Genomic DNA, 17395 nt, shown 5'->3' with positions numbered 1-17395 from the left:
AGGAAAGCTTTCATTATTTGCTGAGATTGGGATGTCAATCCCTGCGCCCCTGACCCAAGTTTGTAGTTCTCCCCCGTCATATTGGGGAAATGATTAGTGGGGTTATCTCCCCTCCACTCCACGAGGCTTTCATTCCTCCTCGCGGCCCCCCGTACCTCCAGGCAAGGAGCGGATCTCTAACCGGGAGGCTGCTTGCTCCTTTACACTCTCCCCCCCTTTTACACTTGCTGATACTTCATCATGTACTTCATCTCTCTAAATGTCTCTGTTCATTGCTGAGTCAGATTCATTTTAACACCAGCCTCTCTCTTCTCCTCTTCTCCTCCTCATTTCCAAAACCATAGAAATGTTGGTTATGAGCATGAATCTGTTTGACTTTTTAATTTTAGATTTTAATATGAAAAATAAATTTGGGAAAATGATGACTCTGCCAGGGTCAGTACACACAATTTGTCCTACTTTCCCCCCCGCCTGCTGCACTGACTCTAAATACAGCAAACTGAACATAAGTGCATCCAACTGCAGCCTATATTTACCGTATATGCTGAAGCATCATGATCCTATTTAAAACAGACAGCCATATTTCAAAGAGTCAAAGTCAAACACTTTGTTTGGAGCATTACACATGAGGGTATGTGTGTAATAAAATAGTTTTGCTCCGTTTTGAAACACTTGTGTGTGCTATGATGGCTTCAAAGGTTATTCCAAAATGCCCTAAATACATGTAGGATATAGAGGCTATAGGCATGTGGGAATAAATTGCTGTAATTCCTTCTCTGACTAACAGCAGATATAATAGCCCATATAAAGGCGCATTTCGCTTATGCGCATGAAACTGTAAAATTAGTTCTTTTCGTTTATGGCCATTGTTGAGGAAAAAATAGGCCATGAGTTTCTTGAACATTTTAATTGATCTATTTTTCATCTTCCCCCGCGGATTTATTTTTTTTTTATAAGCAAAACGCTGCAAGTGTATTGAAACAATCTTAATGCAGGCTGCAGATTTGCCTCATTGGTCCACTGGAAGGAATGAAAGGAAATATAAAAGCTTTCACACCACGAGCACAATGCAAATGACGCTTTGATTCACTCTTAATTTCATCAAAAGGTTGTTTTTTTGTTTAGTTTTTCCCCCTTTTGAATTATTATTATTATTAGGAGTCCATGGGATTAAGCAGAGTCACTGATCCTCTGGGTCTAAGCCTTTTTTTTTTTTTTTTTTTGTCTGTCGGGAGCTCAACGAGACTCCATCCGCACTTCATTAACCCTGAGCCGGGGACAATCCACGGTAAGAGCCGGGGGATTTACCACCAGCCTTTCACATGCAAAGACAGAAAAAAAAGCTCTCCGAGTCACCCAACAAGACACACGGGGCTTGTCCTTATATAATCAGCTGTGCACTTTGCAAGAATAACCCCCTTCTCATAAAGAGGGTCGTCGTTATCTGAATCAGTCACGGATCCTCATGATGGGACTATAATGATCTTTTGGCAACTTATAGGAGGTGTTTGATTTTTTTCTTCCTCCTCTTCACTTTCCCAAAACTCGACCCACTGTATTTTTAATGCAATTTTACGCATCATAAACGCGCCAGTTATCAGGCCGTCAGTCTGATATTTCACGGCGTGGTCAGCCACTAAGTGGAGGCCCCAGATAACAGGTGCCATGCGTGGATGACAGCAGGGGGAGCTGGCTATCAAACCCATTATCGACTTTCAATTAAAACCTATTAAAGTCTTTTGTCTAATCGTTAACATCCTACACGCCAAGTCGTGTCCGTCAGCCTGAACTCCTTTAACCCCCAACGCGCCACGGCCGGATAACTTGGGATCCTCGCAGACCTTGGAGGAGGGGAGACTGAGGGTTGGTGCATGGGTGAAATTTGTATGGAGGAAGGAGGGGGGTGGTGGTGGTGGTGGTGGTTGGTGGAGCCGCTGACCAGCTGTCCCCACGCTGATCCCCGGTCTGCAGTCAGCTCCAGCCCGGTCACCAGCTGTTGGAGCCGTTTGGCAGAGGAGCGCACATCCAGCACCCTCAAGGAAAAGAAGGATGGAAACAATCAATTTCCAAATGGGATCATTTAGGGCACTTAAACAATTGCGCACATAACATTAATATTTCATCTCCTGCATTGTTTATGGAAAACGAATTGGAGTTGCTGCTGTTAATTTAGGAAAGTGGGAATGGGGAAGAAAGGGAAGGAGGAGGGGTGAGCAGGACAGGGGCTCCATTTTGGACAGAACACCCTTCTGCTTTGTTGGCCCTTCTCTAAAGACATTAGCTGGAATTGATCTTTGATTGCACTTTTGAGTGTGTGTGTGTGTGTGTGTGTGTGTGTGTGTGTGTGAGTGAGAGAGAGAGAGAGAGAGAGATGATGGTTAATCGTGCGTGTGCGCGCTTAATTTCCAATCCAACTTTTCCCACTTTTCCTTATTTTCCAATCAAACCTGTGCTCGCGCATGTATATCTTTTTGAAAAAGGACAAAAGTAAACAGTAATTATCACAGCATATCATTAACATTTGTCTAAATTGAACTTAGTTGTGAAAATCTTTATGCAAATCTCCGCTCTTCTTTTTGAAAAGGTTAAGAAAACGGGATGTTAAAGTACCTGCTCCACTGGTGACACTCTTATTAACTTCTTTTTTTTTTTTATCACGCCCTCATCTCAGCATTAAACAAATTAAATCAACGACACCAAACCAAACAGAGGAGGGGAGAGTCGTTTGACAGACATGTTAAATTCACTCAAACACGTTTTCCTCTAATAGAAACCCCGCGAGCCTTTAAAATTGTGTTTATTTTCCAGCTGCTTCCGGGAAAGTGGGGATGTTTTAATTAAAGCGACACCAGCCATGTCCTCAACCTTTGCTCATTGACACTGACATGTGTTCATATCACGTCATGATAAAACACGGTGGGCAGTTGAGCCCTCTGACTCAAAATCAGGCCTCTATGTATACTTTAAATTTACTTTCTGTATTTGATATGAACACTTTTGATTTCCATGTATTTCGGCACTAAACCACAATTAAAATATAAAATTTTCTGCATTTTTTTGTGCTTTTTTGGTCAAAATTGTGCCATTACATTTTATTTTTGTTGCTTTAAGACTAAATCTGTGTAATAATGTGATGCAACACGACATATTGCAGCTTCAGAAACTACTATAAGATACATCTACATTTCTAAAATATCGCATTTGTTGCAGAGATATCGTTTGCACCACACTCCCAGGTGTTGCAGCTGTTTTGTCCACCTATCACACTTTAAACCCACGTGTTGATTCCACCTGACAAGCCCCCCGTGGCATTTCCACACACACTCAAGCAGCCACGTGATTAAATGAAAGACTTTTATTTCCACATTTATAAAAGTAATTCTCTTTTACATCAAATCCCCCCCTTTTTCTGTCCAACTGTTGCTGTGAATTTCACAAAAAAAAAAACAAAAAAAAAAAACTTCACGAAGAGAGTTTGGGGGAAGCTAGAAGAACGAAAAAAAAATAAAAAATAAAAATTGAAAAATAAAAAAACGATCCAGGAAATATACGAGAACCACTCCACAAGTTTGATATCTGCAATATACATTTTTCACCAAAAAGGAGAGTATAACAATTAAGGGTTTATCACGGCTTCATATGAAGGAACATAAGTATAATGCACAACGTCTGTTTCAAATACATCAATAGCAAATCAACAGGCAGTTACACCTGCACGTGGACCCGAGTCCGATCGCTTTGTTTGTCGGAAAATAAAATCAAATAAAATTAAAATTAAAATGAAAACATTACTGAGGTGATTGCGTCCCCCATTTCCCCCTCTGCGGGGATAAAACTGCTTTTTTTTTTTATAAATTACTTGACATTTTTTTACTCCGCTAAAACTTCAACTAAGAACAAGAAAAAGACTTTATATAGATTTCTTTCTTTCCGTAGCTCTCGTGTTTGTGCCTATATGTGGGTCCAGGCATTCTTTCCTCACACATTTTTTTTATGGTTTATTTTTCATTTTTGACTCGTCGCCTGTATAAGTTTCTGATGGCTAATCTAGCCTATTATGTTAAACTGGATCACCGTGGTCTGAAAAAGACGCACTCGTAGATCAAACCAACCAACCAACAAAACAAAAGAAAATCTTTAAAACAGTCTCTTTCGAATAAAATGCAAAATATTCTTATTTACAGGTTTATGACTGCTGATCATCTTGTTGTTCACGTGTAAACAAAAATCAATGACAGGTTTAGGAAAGAAAATTGTTCCTTTGGATCCTCTAAGTACATTATGTTCATATTACATGGAAGGATGTCCACATAATAATAATAATAATAATAATAATGATAATAATAATAATGATAATAATAATAATGATGCCAACAGGGGGTGTAATTGGCATTGAACTGTAGGTCAAAGTGCCACCAACACTTGCGTCTTTTGTTGTGGAGAACACTGAAAATACTGAAGCTTGGATCAAATAAATACATAACTTAGATGCTTTGATTCATATTGAAAAATAAATAAGTTATAAATAAAGCTCATGTCCCAAAAGAACAGAAAAAAGTCCCTCCACACAGACAGGTTCAGTCACAAAGCTGCGTCCACAGAGTTCAGCCCACACCGGCCATTACGCACCATATAAAGGCCTCGAGCAGTTTTTATTTTATTATTCTTGTTCGTCACCGTTTTTATTTTGTCTGTCTTTCTTTCTCCTCGTGAGTCCCGAGTTGCCAGGGTCGGCGTACAAAAAAAAACAACTTAAAAAAAAAAATCTGCAGGGGCCGGCTCACCGCTGCTGAGCTGGCCGGGGAAGCACGCCGGACATGGGGGGCAGAGGCGGCGGAGGCGGCGGCTCGCTGCCCCCCTGCAGGCCGTGCAGCAGGATCCGCGGGACCAGGGGTCTCTGCAGGGCCGGCGGCGGCGCCGAGGGGCCTCTGTACAGGTAGAGGGCCGCTCCGGGGTCCAGGTTGGACACCAGGCTCTGCGGGTAGAAGTACGGGGACGGGAACATCCTCTGCAGGGCGGAGTAGTTTCCAGCTTCCGCCAGCAGCTCCAGTCCCACCGCCGTCTGCCTCTTCCACTTTGTCCTGGAGGACAGAAAAGACGCTGTTTTAGCTTTCAGCACGCGTCTATCGATAAATACATGACACCAAAATAACTCCCATATGTTTACCTGGGGTCCAATTAGAAGTCAGGAGTACATCTGCTTTTTTTTTTTTTTTTTTTAAATCACCCAAATCTCCAACCTGCCACTTGTATTCACACCCAACGATGCCTGCTAGATTGCCAGTGTGCACTCCACGCAGGTGAATAATTCATAATAAAGATAATTGAGTAGATATAGTGGTTTGTTTGAATTATTGATATGCACACATGCAACAATGCATTATTCATACTCCAAAGTGTTGTTTTTATATTTATTTATGTCATTTAGCTGCCTGAGAGTCAAAGCTGCAGACAAATAAATGCTCAAGTTAATTCAGCCGAGGACTGCAGAAATCTGGTTTTTAACACTGACGGTTCCTCTTACCAGTGCGTGGAGCTTTATTTATTTACAAAACATCGACGCCTCGGGTTTCAAGCTATTTGCAGGGTCGTTGTTTGCGACTTAAATCGGATGCTAGTCTTTAAAAAAAGTAATGTTGTTGCATGAGGATGCTGCAAAGTGAGGAAATAAAGTCAGGGCTGACAAGCGTCTCAGATTTGTGGTGATGGATGGAAAATATGATCTTGTAGTGTTGGTTTTTCTCAAAAATCGAAATAAATAACAGTGCATAAAATAATAGAATACAGATTGAAACATGGAGGACTTCCTAGACAAGTTGGTGTCGCTTAAAATAATATAAATGTTCAATTAATCAGCTGTCAATCAATAATTGCTCCGAGATTTAACGCATTTTTGAGTAACAGATTCACCTGGAACTCACTGAAGGTTAATCGACTAGTTGACTGACAATTCTATAAGAAATTACTATGATAATTAATCTAATATTAAAAGATAAAATGCCAAAATATTCCACGTCATCACTGTCAGTATTTACTGTTGCCTAAATTTCTTTGGGTCAGTCAAACTGTGCTGGAGGTTTGTCCCCCATAATATTGCAATTTGTGGACCAAACAATGAATCAATTAATCGAGAGAGATTCGGCACATTAATCAATAATTAAACCAGCGTTTGGTTTCAGTCCTAGTGGCAGTGACTCATGTGCAGCTAAGTGAAGTGAACTCATGCCACCTTTAGGGTGAAAGGAAAACATGGCGTCCCTGGGTCCATGCAGACATTAGCCAGCCGTGAGAAACCAGATTATCCCCCCTCCCCTCGCCTCCCTCTTAAGTAGCACCACCAGCAGCAGCAGCAGAGTCTTTACCTCCGGTTCTGGTACCAGGTCTTGACCTGTGTGTCGGTGAGGTTGAGGGAGGCCGCCAGCTCCATGCGGTCCTGGACGCTCAGGTACTTCTGCCGCTCGAAGCTGCGCTCCAGCTGCGCCAGCTGGTGGTCCGTGAAGGCCGTCCGGGCCTTCCTGGGCTTTTTCAGCCGGACCTGAGGGCTGTCTCTACTGCTGGAGATCTCCCTGTCCCCCTCCTCTTTCACTGAGGAAGACAAAAAGATGAGAGGAAGGTGAAAACAGAGAAGGCCTCAGACATCCATCTGTGTGTGGACGCTCGGTACACGGAGGCGCAAAGAAATCAGTGCAGCAGCATCATGAGAGGAAAACTAATATCAGTGTCAAGTAAAATGTAAAATAGATCACAAATGGTTACTTTTATGGCCTTGCAGCTTTTCATTAGTGTGAGGCTGCTTATTTAAACCAGATCCCATTCATGCGAAAATAAAAAATAAATTAGCTGGCTCAAGGCAAAACATCAATAAGGGAAACAATTTTAATAACATTAAATGTCATTTTTTAAAATTTGATTTTAATGGAAAACACTTAGCAGCATATTCTGTGCTAAATGTGCAATAAAAATATTTTATTATAGTAATAATAATTTAATAAATATTGCCGTCCCTCTCTAAAGCCCAGTTTTGGAGCTATACAGCATTTAATTTGCTTTTTAAATCTAATTTGATGAAGTTTTACATCAGTGTTGCCACAGAAAATAAAACCGGAAATTTTATTTTGAATATTTTCAAAACACCAGGTTAATAAAACGCACATTATTTGTTTAAGGCGATTTTTTAAAGCTTAAAACAAAGTGTTTGTTTTTTCAACACGTCAGATTTTTGCTGTTTTATAACTATTTATGTGCATCTGAGAGGCAGTGAGTGTTGTGTGCGCTGGAAACAGTGCCTATAGGCGATACGGATCTATTTGATTTGGTCTTAAATTGTTATGAAAAGCTCCTCCAATATATCCGCACATCCAATCTGATATTTCTCCCGTCAGCAGACCCGCTGTCTTTGTTCTTCTTTCTGCGTGGTGTCATGTCAGGGCGAGCATTGATATACAGTCCTTATAGTCAATTCTCTGCACACAAAAAAAAGAAAGGAAAGAAAAGAGGCAAAGGGGGGAGAAGCGCGCGAGGCGAGAGATCTTTGGTAGTTGAATAGTTGAATCGTCTCAAGAAGCACAATAATCCGCCTAATTGAGCCACAAGGGAAGGACGAGCCTTTCAACCGCGACCGGAGAAACTTCACAGGACCGTGGAAATGAGTGGAAATCAAGAGCCGGGCGGCCTTGCGTGGTTACAAATCTGATTAGCGCCGGGGACAAATTGCATCAAATCCCTGAAATATTATAGGAGGCGGCTTCGTGGAAATCAAAGCCGCCGTGCAGGCGCTCTGTGGGCCCCGCGGCTCCCTCAATCAATCAGCGCGTCGATGAGCATCTCCATCCACACTGTGACACGTGAGCGGACACACGCACGCACGGATTGATGACGTGACGCTGTATCAATAGCCTGCAAGAAAAGTGAATGTGGAGGGTGAGCCTGTAAGTGAACAAAATAAACTTTATTTTAGATATATTAAATATGATTTCATTCTATATCTCCCCTCATAGCCTACAGCGGTCTTTCCAGGCACCGCTTCATTAAACTGTCAATGGAGGTGACATGTCTGTTATGGCTGACATGATTGGAAACAGAGAGGCCCTTGATGGCATTTATCTGGAGGCGACCCTGTCATCTCTCCCATCCTTGCCTCCCTGACATCAACAGATGCTTTCTGGATATCCTGAAGCTTGAATCGCGCCGCGCATGCACGCATGTGTGCAGACAGCCGCTGATTTTAAATGTAGAAACTTAATGAAAATGAACTCATTAGCCTGACACCGTGCGAGGGGCAAATCTCAAGTTTCCTCCACCGTGATACAGCAGCAGAGGATCGGGTAGATTTTGCCTCATTGATGGCTTCCGGTGGCCTGCTGCTAATGAAATGTAGTGTCGGTTTATTTATGAAACTGTTTTTATTTTACTTTGCCCCAAATTATGCAGGCCGAGTTACAAAATATTATTTTAAAACAATAAATCTAAATATTACTATTAGAAAAAATCTAAAAAGGCCTAAACACATTTAAAAAATGACCTATTTTAATTATATTTACATGTCTTTAGGTTTTAAATTTATGCATCATCACATATCGCTACTAAATGGCTAAATTATATTTTAAATACCAGTTCGGCTTTCATTAAAAGTTAATTAAATGCTTATTGTCACAACTTAATGCCCTATTTCATGTTTCTAGGTTGCACCGTTAATTTTGTGCCACACCTGTCTATGATGCTTTTATTTATTATTTATTGAGGTTATTAGACATTTTAAATGAATTTTTAAAGACATAAAAAGAAGCACCAAGAGCAGAGAAGCTGCAGCTGAATAACATGCAAAAATGCAGCTCTAGAAATCAAAACATAAAAACAAAAAGGACGAGCTGCAGATATGATTATTGGCACATATTTTTAAAAAGGTAATATTTAATAAGGAGCCAAAAGTCCAGCATGAAAGCAGAAGGCCAAATCAGTTTCACCTCTCCTCTCCAAAGCAGAGCAGCTCTCTCACACACTTCTCCATCCTTACCTTTATATTCACTGTCTGACGACGAGTTGCTGTGGATTTTTTCCATAAAGTCTTCCGCTATCTTCGACGCCAGCCTCCCCGCCTCCTGAGTCGGCTGTCCATTGCTGGAGTAAGGCGCGCACGCGGCCAGAGGCTTACAGTCCGCGAGAATATCTCTGATGAGGAACGACGAGGTCACGGTCCTCTGCTGCGACCCCGCCGAGATCTGCGCGTGCTGCAGGTGCGGCGGCAGGCCGACGCCGTGACCTTGCCTCTGGGCCACCTCGTCCACGCACTCCCTCCTCGGCGATGGAGGCGACGAACAGCCGCTCTCCACGTCTGATCGCGGGCTGAACTCCAGAGGCGAGCGGCACTCCCCGACCAGGCTGTCCCCCTTGGACACCGGACTTCCAGGCCTGTGGGACAGCAGCGAGTCGATGCCAAAACTGGACCCGTTGGCGGACGCCTCCATTGTCTCGATCGAGGCCTCCTCAAACTACCATTTGGTATTCAGGACAAGTTTTATTTTAGGGAGGGAGGGGGGGTTTGTTTAAGTCGAAGTTGATCCAGCAGAGGAGACAGAAAGACACAACCCCCCTCCCCGCACCAAGAGAAATGTTTCTGGATACGCTACAAATGAAGATCCGCTATTTCCAGCTCCGCAACTAGAGAGCAAATATCTCCAGGCTAAGTTGCGTTACAACAATCGTCCATGCATCCGATTTTTTTGTGTGTGTCAAGTCTAGGAAGATGAGTCCTCCTGAAATCGATGCGGCCGCTGTAGTCTCTTCTTTCTGCTTCCTTTAGGACCAACTCCTTTTGTTTTGAGTTCACAAGCCTCGCCGGGAAGATGAAGCAGCTATTGCTGAAATTGTCTCACCTGCAGAGCGCGAAAATACGCACAAATAAAAAGTATTTGTGGAAATTTGGGAGCAGCAGCGCACCGGTTTCAGCACCATGGACAGGTTCAGGCGCGTCAGACCTGAGAGAGGACCGGAGCAAAATATTCAGGAGCAGCTCGTCATGTGGCCACACAGGCGACAGATGAAAAATGTTCGCATTCCTTAAAGTAGAACAATAAAACCTTAGATAAAAGCAGAGAGAGATAGAGAGAGAGGAGTCCGAGTGGAGAGCTGCAGCAGAGGAGGAAGACGCGGGACGATGCGATGCGCGCCGCAGAAGCGAAAAAAAGGAGAGGTAAACTGGGTTAAATAGTCACAACTGGCAAGTAAAAGGACGAGATGCGATGGGGGTGGGAGGGAATCCCAAAAAATTGAACTTGAGGAAAAGTCAGGAGCTAGGTTTTAAGAGCGCCTCGTCCACGTGAGTCCCCTGTGACAAGCCTTCATTGGCTGAGGGGAGCTGGAAGTGGACCTCCCTACACGCCCACTCACTCTGCCTCCCTCCTTGCCTCTCCCATCCTCCCCCTCTTCCTCCCTGGCTCATCCTCACTTTGATAAAAGAGACACTGAATTCATCAGGAGACTCAGATCCAACTGTTTACAGGCAATTTTCACACTGTTTGCTTTCATTACATCATTGATGAGGCTTATAATGGGGTTATTATGTGGAGCGGCTCCGTGTTTTTCTTCTCCACTCCCTTTCTTTGACTGGATTTATTTCCCACCTCCACAGCTCCTCTTTTTTTCCTTTTTTTAAAAAAAACATTTCACTTTTTATTATAATCAATAATTTCATTTTTAAAAAATTATTGGAGTATTAAATGTAACATTTTTAATGCTGCAATTATGTTGCAAAATCAAATGACAAATCTGACAAAATCAGAAATTAGCAATAATTATTATTATTTTAAAATTATAATAGAATTATTAATGTCTCCGTATTTGTGGTGGTGATTTTTTTTGTTAGCCTACAAATAATTTTAATTTGTTAGAGGCCTCTATTTTTTTTGTATTGTTGCAAAAATATTATCACAATTAAACTCTTAAATTTTTATTTTTAGTTCAACATTGAATCTTCAGTCAAAACACACTGTGGCCACTTTCAAAAGATAATTTAATATCAATTTAAAATAAGAAAAATAAAGGGTGAAAAGTGTAATAAAATATAGGTATTGTTTCTTAGCAGGAACACTGTTTGGTGGTTGAACATCCATCATTCAGACCATAACAACTATCTAATAGTCCCTGTTAATTGGACACAATAGTCCGAGCAGCGTGACGCAAAACTTCAAGGCGCGTGAAGTGCCACCGTGCGCACTTTTCACCTCTAACACGCGTGAAATACCATTGTGTGCACTCCTAGCTCCCACTCTGCACAACAGTTTGCCCCGCGCGACGGCCCCGACAGCCCCTAATAATCTAACTAACCCCCCTCTCATCATCATCGACACCCCCTCCATCTCCACCACCTCCTCCTCCTACTCTTCCACCCCATGTGACCACCAGATTGGAGGCGCGCGTCGGTCTCAGACACCGGCAGGTTAGTGAATCCGCTCCCCGCTCCCATGGGGTCCCATCACGGCTGCAAGCTGTCACATATGAGGCGGGGACAACACAGATATAAGGCAACACACACCCACCCTGACTTAGCTGTTTCTTTCTCCTCTGCTGGTGCATGAAAAGGAGCAGTGGTTTGATGCTCTCACAGTTTTTTTTTGTCTTCTTCTCTTTATCCTCACTGTGCCGCGTGTCCACAGCTCCAGCTCCATCGCAGTAAATAAATCATAAGGTGATTAAACTTCCTCTTTGTGATCATCACATGGCCTGAGAAACTTTTTAATTATTTTGATTTGTTTCTTTAAAGTCCCTAATTTATTTGATTTTAATTTTAACTCTTTATCACCCAAGCTGCTGTGAGTTTGTGTCTTTATTTTACCAAAAATTCTGACATTGAAATAACTACACCAACAACGATTTTATTTTATTTTTTACAACTAGTAGATAATTGGAAAAAATAAGCTAAAAGTAATTATTATTAAATGTCAAGAGTTTTCAAAAAACACCATGCCATAGTACACTTACTTACATAGCAGATTTGGGAAAGAGAGATAATTTCGCATTATATAGGGTTATTTTAAACATGAAATAAATTTGTGATAATTTTTAAAAGTCTTTAAAATGTCTGAAAAATTAAGAAAAACAAGAAGAAAATTTCCAAATTTCAGAATCTACGGTGACGTCCTCAAATTGCTTCCTCTGTTCAACCAATAGCTGAAAAGCCAAATATTCAAAATGATAAAAAATAGCAAATAAAAATAAAAATAGCAAATCCTCATACTGGAGAATTTGTGAATCATTTTTCCTTGTTAACTCACTAAAATATTTAGTTGTGTAGCGAAAAAAAAGAGAGATTAAACAAATTGTTTTAACACCAATATAAATTGATTGTGCAGTTGTATTAAAAATGTTTTTGTGCAATTAAACATAACTATATGGGCTTCTGCTGAAGTTTAAAAACCCTTTTAAAATCTGAGAAATTTCTTTTTCTTGGCAGAAGACAGTATAGTACTCAGCTAGACTATAGCTGTGTGTATGTGTGTGTAGTGTAGTGTAATGATTTGGCTCATGCTGCTGCTGATTTTGGACAAGTGTCCCTCTGGTCAAGCGAGGCTTGATTTTTTTTTTCTTTTTTTTTCCCAGGAAGTGCTCTGAATTTGAGGGCCAGTGCAACTGTTACCCCGATGATGATGAAATCCACACACTCTCTGTCTCTTTCTCCCTCACACACACACACACACACACACACACACACACACACACACACACTGGTGTTGTGGGAGGACGTTATTGATCCATGTTAAAGAGAGGAAACAGGGATGTTTTCAGGAAATGGTCAGCGGATGTCTGTCTCTCTGCCTGTTTTTTTATCACATGACGAAATCACTCTTCATTATTGATCCACATTAAAAAGCCTCACACCTTCCACTCACATTTTTACCAAAACAAAGTTGACACCATTGGGCCATTTCAACGAAAAGTTGCCTGTTTTTCCCCGTGGTTGTGCTGACAGCTGTGCAGTTTAATTTAATGTATTAAAAGGGCAATATTTATAATAATGTTCTATTCTGATCAGGCTACTACTCTTTGGATATTTGCTAAAATATCAATAATCTACAGCCTAAACAAGTCTAACTGGCTCCAGGTGAAGTTTCATCATAATAGTCCATACTGACCTGTCAGTGTTAATAATCTATGTGTGCTGCTTTATTTAGTTTTTATTTTGTTTCTCTGCATTATTGGAATCCTGTCCATAAGCTTCACTACTAATAATGCCTGCTGGGCTTCCTCAGCTTCCTCGGCTTTTGTGGGCGAGAGGAAAAAAAGAGAAAACATTTTATTTACTTGCTCGATTGAGCAGGTGTGTTAAATATATATCTAGATATGTTTTGTAAAAATGTGTGTCGCCTTTGAATAAACTTTGGCATCTCTATCGTTTTGGAACATCGAGTAAAGCGTGTCTTTCGAGGGGGATATATGTAAAAAGATGACTCCTCTCAACAAACAAACAGCATTAAAAAAAGGCAGGCGGAGAGGAGAAGAAAAAAAAAAGAAAAGGAAAAAGGCGCTTGCTCTGGAGCTGGTGCTGCACCCTGGACCAGTCAGGGATGCAAATGATGCACCTTAACACCATCAGGTACTGGAGTTGACAGAAAATAATGAGAACCCGCTGAATCTTTTATAAGGTTAACACTCACATTTCCCAGTCAGCTGTCACACAAGAAAGAATTTAGCACATGCATGCGGGCGAAATAAACCTTCATCGTCTCATTAATGCTGACAGGGCCCTGGACCGGCAGCTCCCAGCGCCAGCGCCGCCACCACCTTCGTTTTGTGTCGGTAATTTGCAGCGGAGACAGACCCCCTTCTCCTGGAGAGAGAGAGAGGAAAGGAGGAGGAGGAGGAGAGGAAGAAGGAGGAGGGAGATACTAAGGAGGAGAGCAAGAGTGAGAGGGAAAGAGGGGAATGGTAGAGGATCGTGGAGCGAGTGCAGAGGAAAAAAGGGAGGGAAGGTGGGCCTGGGGGGGAGGGTGGAAAGATGGCTAGCGCGCCAGGAGTCTGATTCTCCCCTAATTGGAAGCATTGGGCATTGTCAACGGAGGATTTTCAGCTGCTCACTGACAGGTAGAGCCGTCAGAATGATAGCCCACTTGTCAGCGCAAAAGACCAATAAAAACAAACCACTTTTGATTTAATTGGAGGCCTAACCATGGTGTGTGTGTGTGAGGTAGAAAGTGTGTGTGTGTGTGTGTGTGTGTGTGTGTGTTGCCTGCAGGGCCAGGGCCAGGGGGAGGTGGGAGGAGGTGTGAGGATGAGTGGGGGCATTTGTGTCTGTGTGTGTGAAGGAAATCATCACTCTTGCCATCAATGTGCTCGCCCTGCCTCCATCTCTGCCATCACTCCTCACGCTGCCTCTCATGCGGCGGCTCTTCGGGGGCCAGTGGTCACCGGCCGTGGTGAGAGGGTTTCAGGGGAGGCAGGTTTTGATTCCATCCCAGGAGGCCTTCATGAGCAGCAGCATCAGAGCGGAGAACAGTTTCTCAATCTTCTTCATCTTTCCCCTTTTCTTTATCCTCCATCAACAGAGTTGGCTTCTTGCTGCAGATGCCAGCCTTTCAAAACAGGATGAGCAATGTTTGACATTTCTTATGCTCCTCTGTCGACTGAGACCCGTACGACCAGAGGAAACAGTGAATCCTAAACTTTTCTGTCCATGAGAGCAAATGTCACACTGAGGCTATTGTATCTTTTGGTTTGTGTCCATGTAGCTGTGCTCGTTAGAGATGGATCTGCTGGATGTTGGTGGAGTTGAAAATAATTGATGCTAAGGTGCAAATGGAGTTTAACACAGCTCCTCCAGGATGTTGGGATTGCAATAAATAACGCTAATGCAACCAACCTTGCAACTTTATGCAATCATCACAACTTTTCCGCAAATTTGACTAATCAACGTCACCAAACTCACTTCTTTGTTTCTGGTTGTGAAGCTACAGACATGTGCGATGTGAACGTCTTCGATTTACTAACAAAAATTGCTCAAGACCGTGGAAGGCAACTCCCTGATGCGTCGCATTTCGCACTGTGTGCAATGTTGTGGTAAAACAAACAAAAAGGCATCGATTGACGACAACTTTTCAACTGCAAAACACACCCCTAGAATAAACAGTGTTGTTTCATTCTCCCTGGAACAAGTTGCCTTCGATTTTAAATGAATTATATTTTAAAACTTGCAACTATTTTTTTTATAATTTTTGGACTTTCTCAACAATTTCATTGCCAAACAACTCCCCCAAAAAACAAACAAAAGCCCAAAAACGTTGCAACATGCATCACAACTTTTTAGAAGAGCTGCTATGAAATGAGGCATTTTAGGCCACAACATTCCCCCCAAAAGCCAAATTTATGGATGGACTGATAAAGCACGAATAAAGACAGAAAGCAGGTTTGGGTTCAGGAGTAGTTTATTGAATCTAAATCCAACTTTTGAAATCTTTCTCGTGTAGCCACCCGTTTATTTTTTATTTTGGTTCATTTGAACTGGGCCGGAAACATGTCGTTGTTATATACGAGGGTATTTACACCAGAAATGTTTGTTCCTACAAGTCAAAGCAGAAATTTTAGTAAGAACGTTTTTTGAAGATTATGATGGCTGTTACAATTTTTTTTAGAGAGTGGGGAGAGCTGTGGAATGCATCTGGGGCTGTTTCTTGTGGTTTTGGCCCCTTAGCTCCACTGAAAGGAAGTCTAAATGCTACAGCACACAATTATATGTAACACAATAATGCACCCCCATCTTTGTGGCACCAGACTATCTCCTATGTCATTACGACGATGTCACTGTGCACAAAGTCAGGTCCATAAAGAAATAGTTTCCCCAGTTTGGTGTCGAAGAACCTGACTGTCCTGCACAGAGCTCTGACCTCAACCTTGTCCAACACCTTTGGGATTCAGTGTAACACTGACTGTGAGCCTTATCACCCAGCATCAGTGTTGCACCTCAATAATGCTCTAATGGAAGCAAATCCCTGCAGCCAGGCTCTAACATCTGGTGGAAAGCCTGAAACCAGATGAGAGATTCATGCTCATGGTCTTTGAATGACATGTTCAACTATCACATAGGAGTGTAATTTATGGCAAAATGATTACCTCAATGTTTTGATAATTTCTCTGTGGAAAACAGAGGCAGTTTTACTCTGGAACTGACAAAGTCAACGTACTGTGGAACTGGATCCAAAACAGCACCTGATCCCAGTGTTTCGTGGCAGTTTTCAGCTTGTGAAGCTCATTACCGCCCCACATTTGGATTCCCTCGGGGCCACTTACACCTTTTAGCAAATATTTGCACTCGTGGTGCTACAGTGTGTTTGGATTGAAATGTCAACCAAATGTCATGTGACTGAAATATCTACAGCTGTTAATGAATGTACTGTCCTGATGTGTCTTATTGTGTATACGACACAATATACTGAAGACGTAGCACTTTTAATGATGTTAAAGGATCAGTTCACCCTTAAATCAAAAATACATAGCTCTATTTATCAGTCTGGATTGTTGTGGCGTGAGTTGCAGAGTGTTGGAGATATCCGTTGTAAAGATGTCTGCCTTCTCTCCAATATAATGGAACTAGATGGCACTGTACAAAGCACCATCAGCCATTCAGTAGTTTGATAAGGTTGATTATGTCGCCTCTTTTCACTATTTCACCATTAAACACTGAAGCAGCAAAGACCAGAATTAATTAATAGTTATAATGATTAAGATGCCTCAGTTGGCCCTCTTGACTAATGTGTGTGTATTTTATAATTGCAGGTCTGAATATGCGCCTACCCTCCCGTCCTGCGCTGTCGGCCCCGGCGTGCGTGCCCCTTGCAGCCAGTGTTTTATTATTCTTGACAGAGTTCAGCGAACACATCTGGTCAGAGGATAAGAGGGGATGGAGGGATGGTGCCAAGAGGCGGAGAGGTGAGTGAGGAGCCAATGGAGAGGGGTGTGGGCAGGGGGGAGAACGAGGACCTACAACCATCCATCATAACCGTATCTCATGAGGAATGCCAGCTCCTTCAAACTAGGGCCAACGCTACTTTCTCTGACCTTTGACCCCTTGGGCTTAAACCAAGAGAATGATTAGAGCCATCAGGAGTGAGATGGAGGGCGTATGGCCTTAAGTGATTTGTGGAGTTAGTTTTAGGTGTTTTAGTTAGCAGCAGGGCTTTAAGTGATTGTTATTTTAATTACCAATTAGTTGAATTATTCCCAATGCAGCACTGTCATCCCAGTAGTTCAAATGCCTCAAAACGACACATGTATAAATGTAAGTTCATAGGTAGGGGTAAGTTCATGGTTGGAAATGGCCACCTGCCACTGTCGCTGGTGGATTCCAAAATTTACCATTGTTCTTTTGGCTGGCGAAAAGAAAATCTAGCAGCCACTTGCATAAGTTACC

The 17395-nt window shown here is 42.2% G+C and overlaps 1 protein-coding gene across 1 annotated transcript; it reads right to left on the bottom strand.

Moving 5' to 3' along the window:
* Positions 1–3368: 3368 nt before the first annotated feature.
* Positions 3369–10267, bottom strand: barhl1b (BarH-like homeobox 1b). The gene is made up of 3 exons (XM_050053091.1): positions 9014–10267; positions 6363–6585; positions 3369–5081 (listed from the first exon to the last, which is right to left on the bottom strand). The coding sequence occupies exons 1-3, from the start codon at positions 9462–9464 to the stop codon at positions 4781–4783; spliced, it is 975 nt and encodes a 324-aa protein (XP_049909048.1). The 5' UTR covers positions 9465–10267; the 3' UTR covers positions 3369–4780.
* Positions 10268–17395: the final 7128 nt, after the last annotated feature.

Source organism: Epinephelus moara, chromosome 9 (genome assembly GCF_006386435.1).
Source record: "Epinephelus moara isolate mb chromosome 9, YSFRI_EMoa_1.0, whole genome shotgun sequence".
Classification (NCBI taxonomy): Eukaryota; Metazoa; Chordata; class Actinopteri; order Perciformes; family Serranidae; genus Epinephelus; species Epinephelus moara.
The sequence above is the reverse complement of the archived record's forward strand: the minus strand, read 5'-3'. Positions and strand labels throughout refer to the sequence as shown.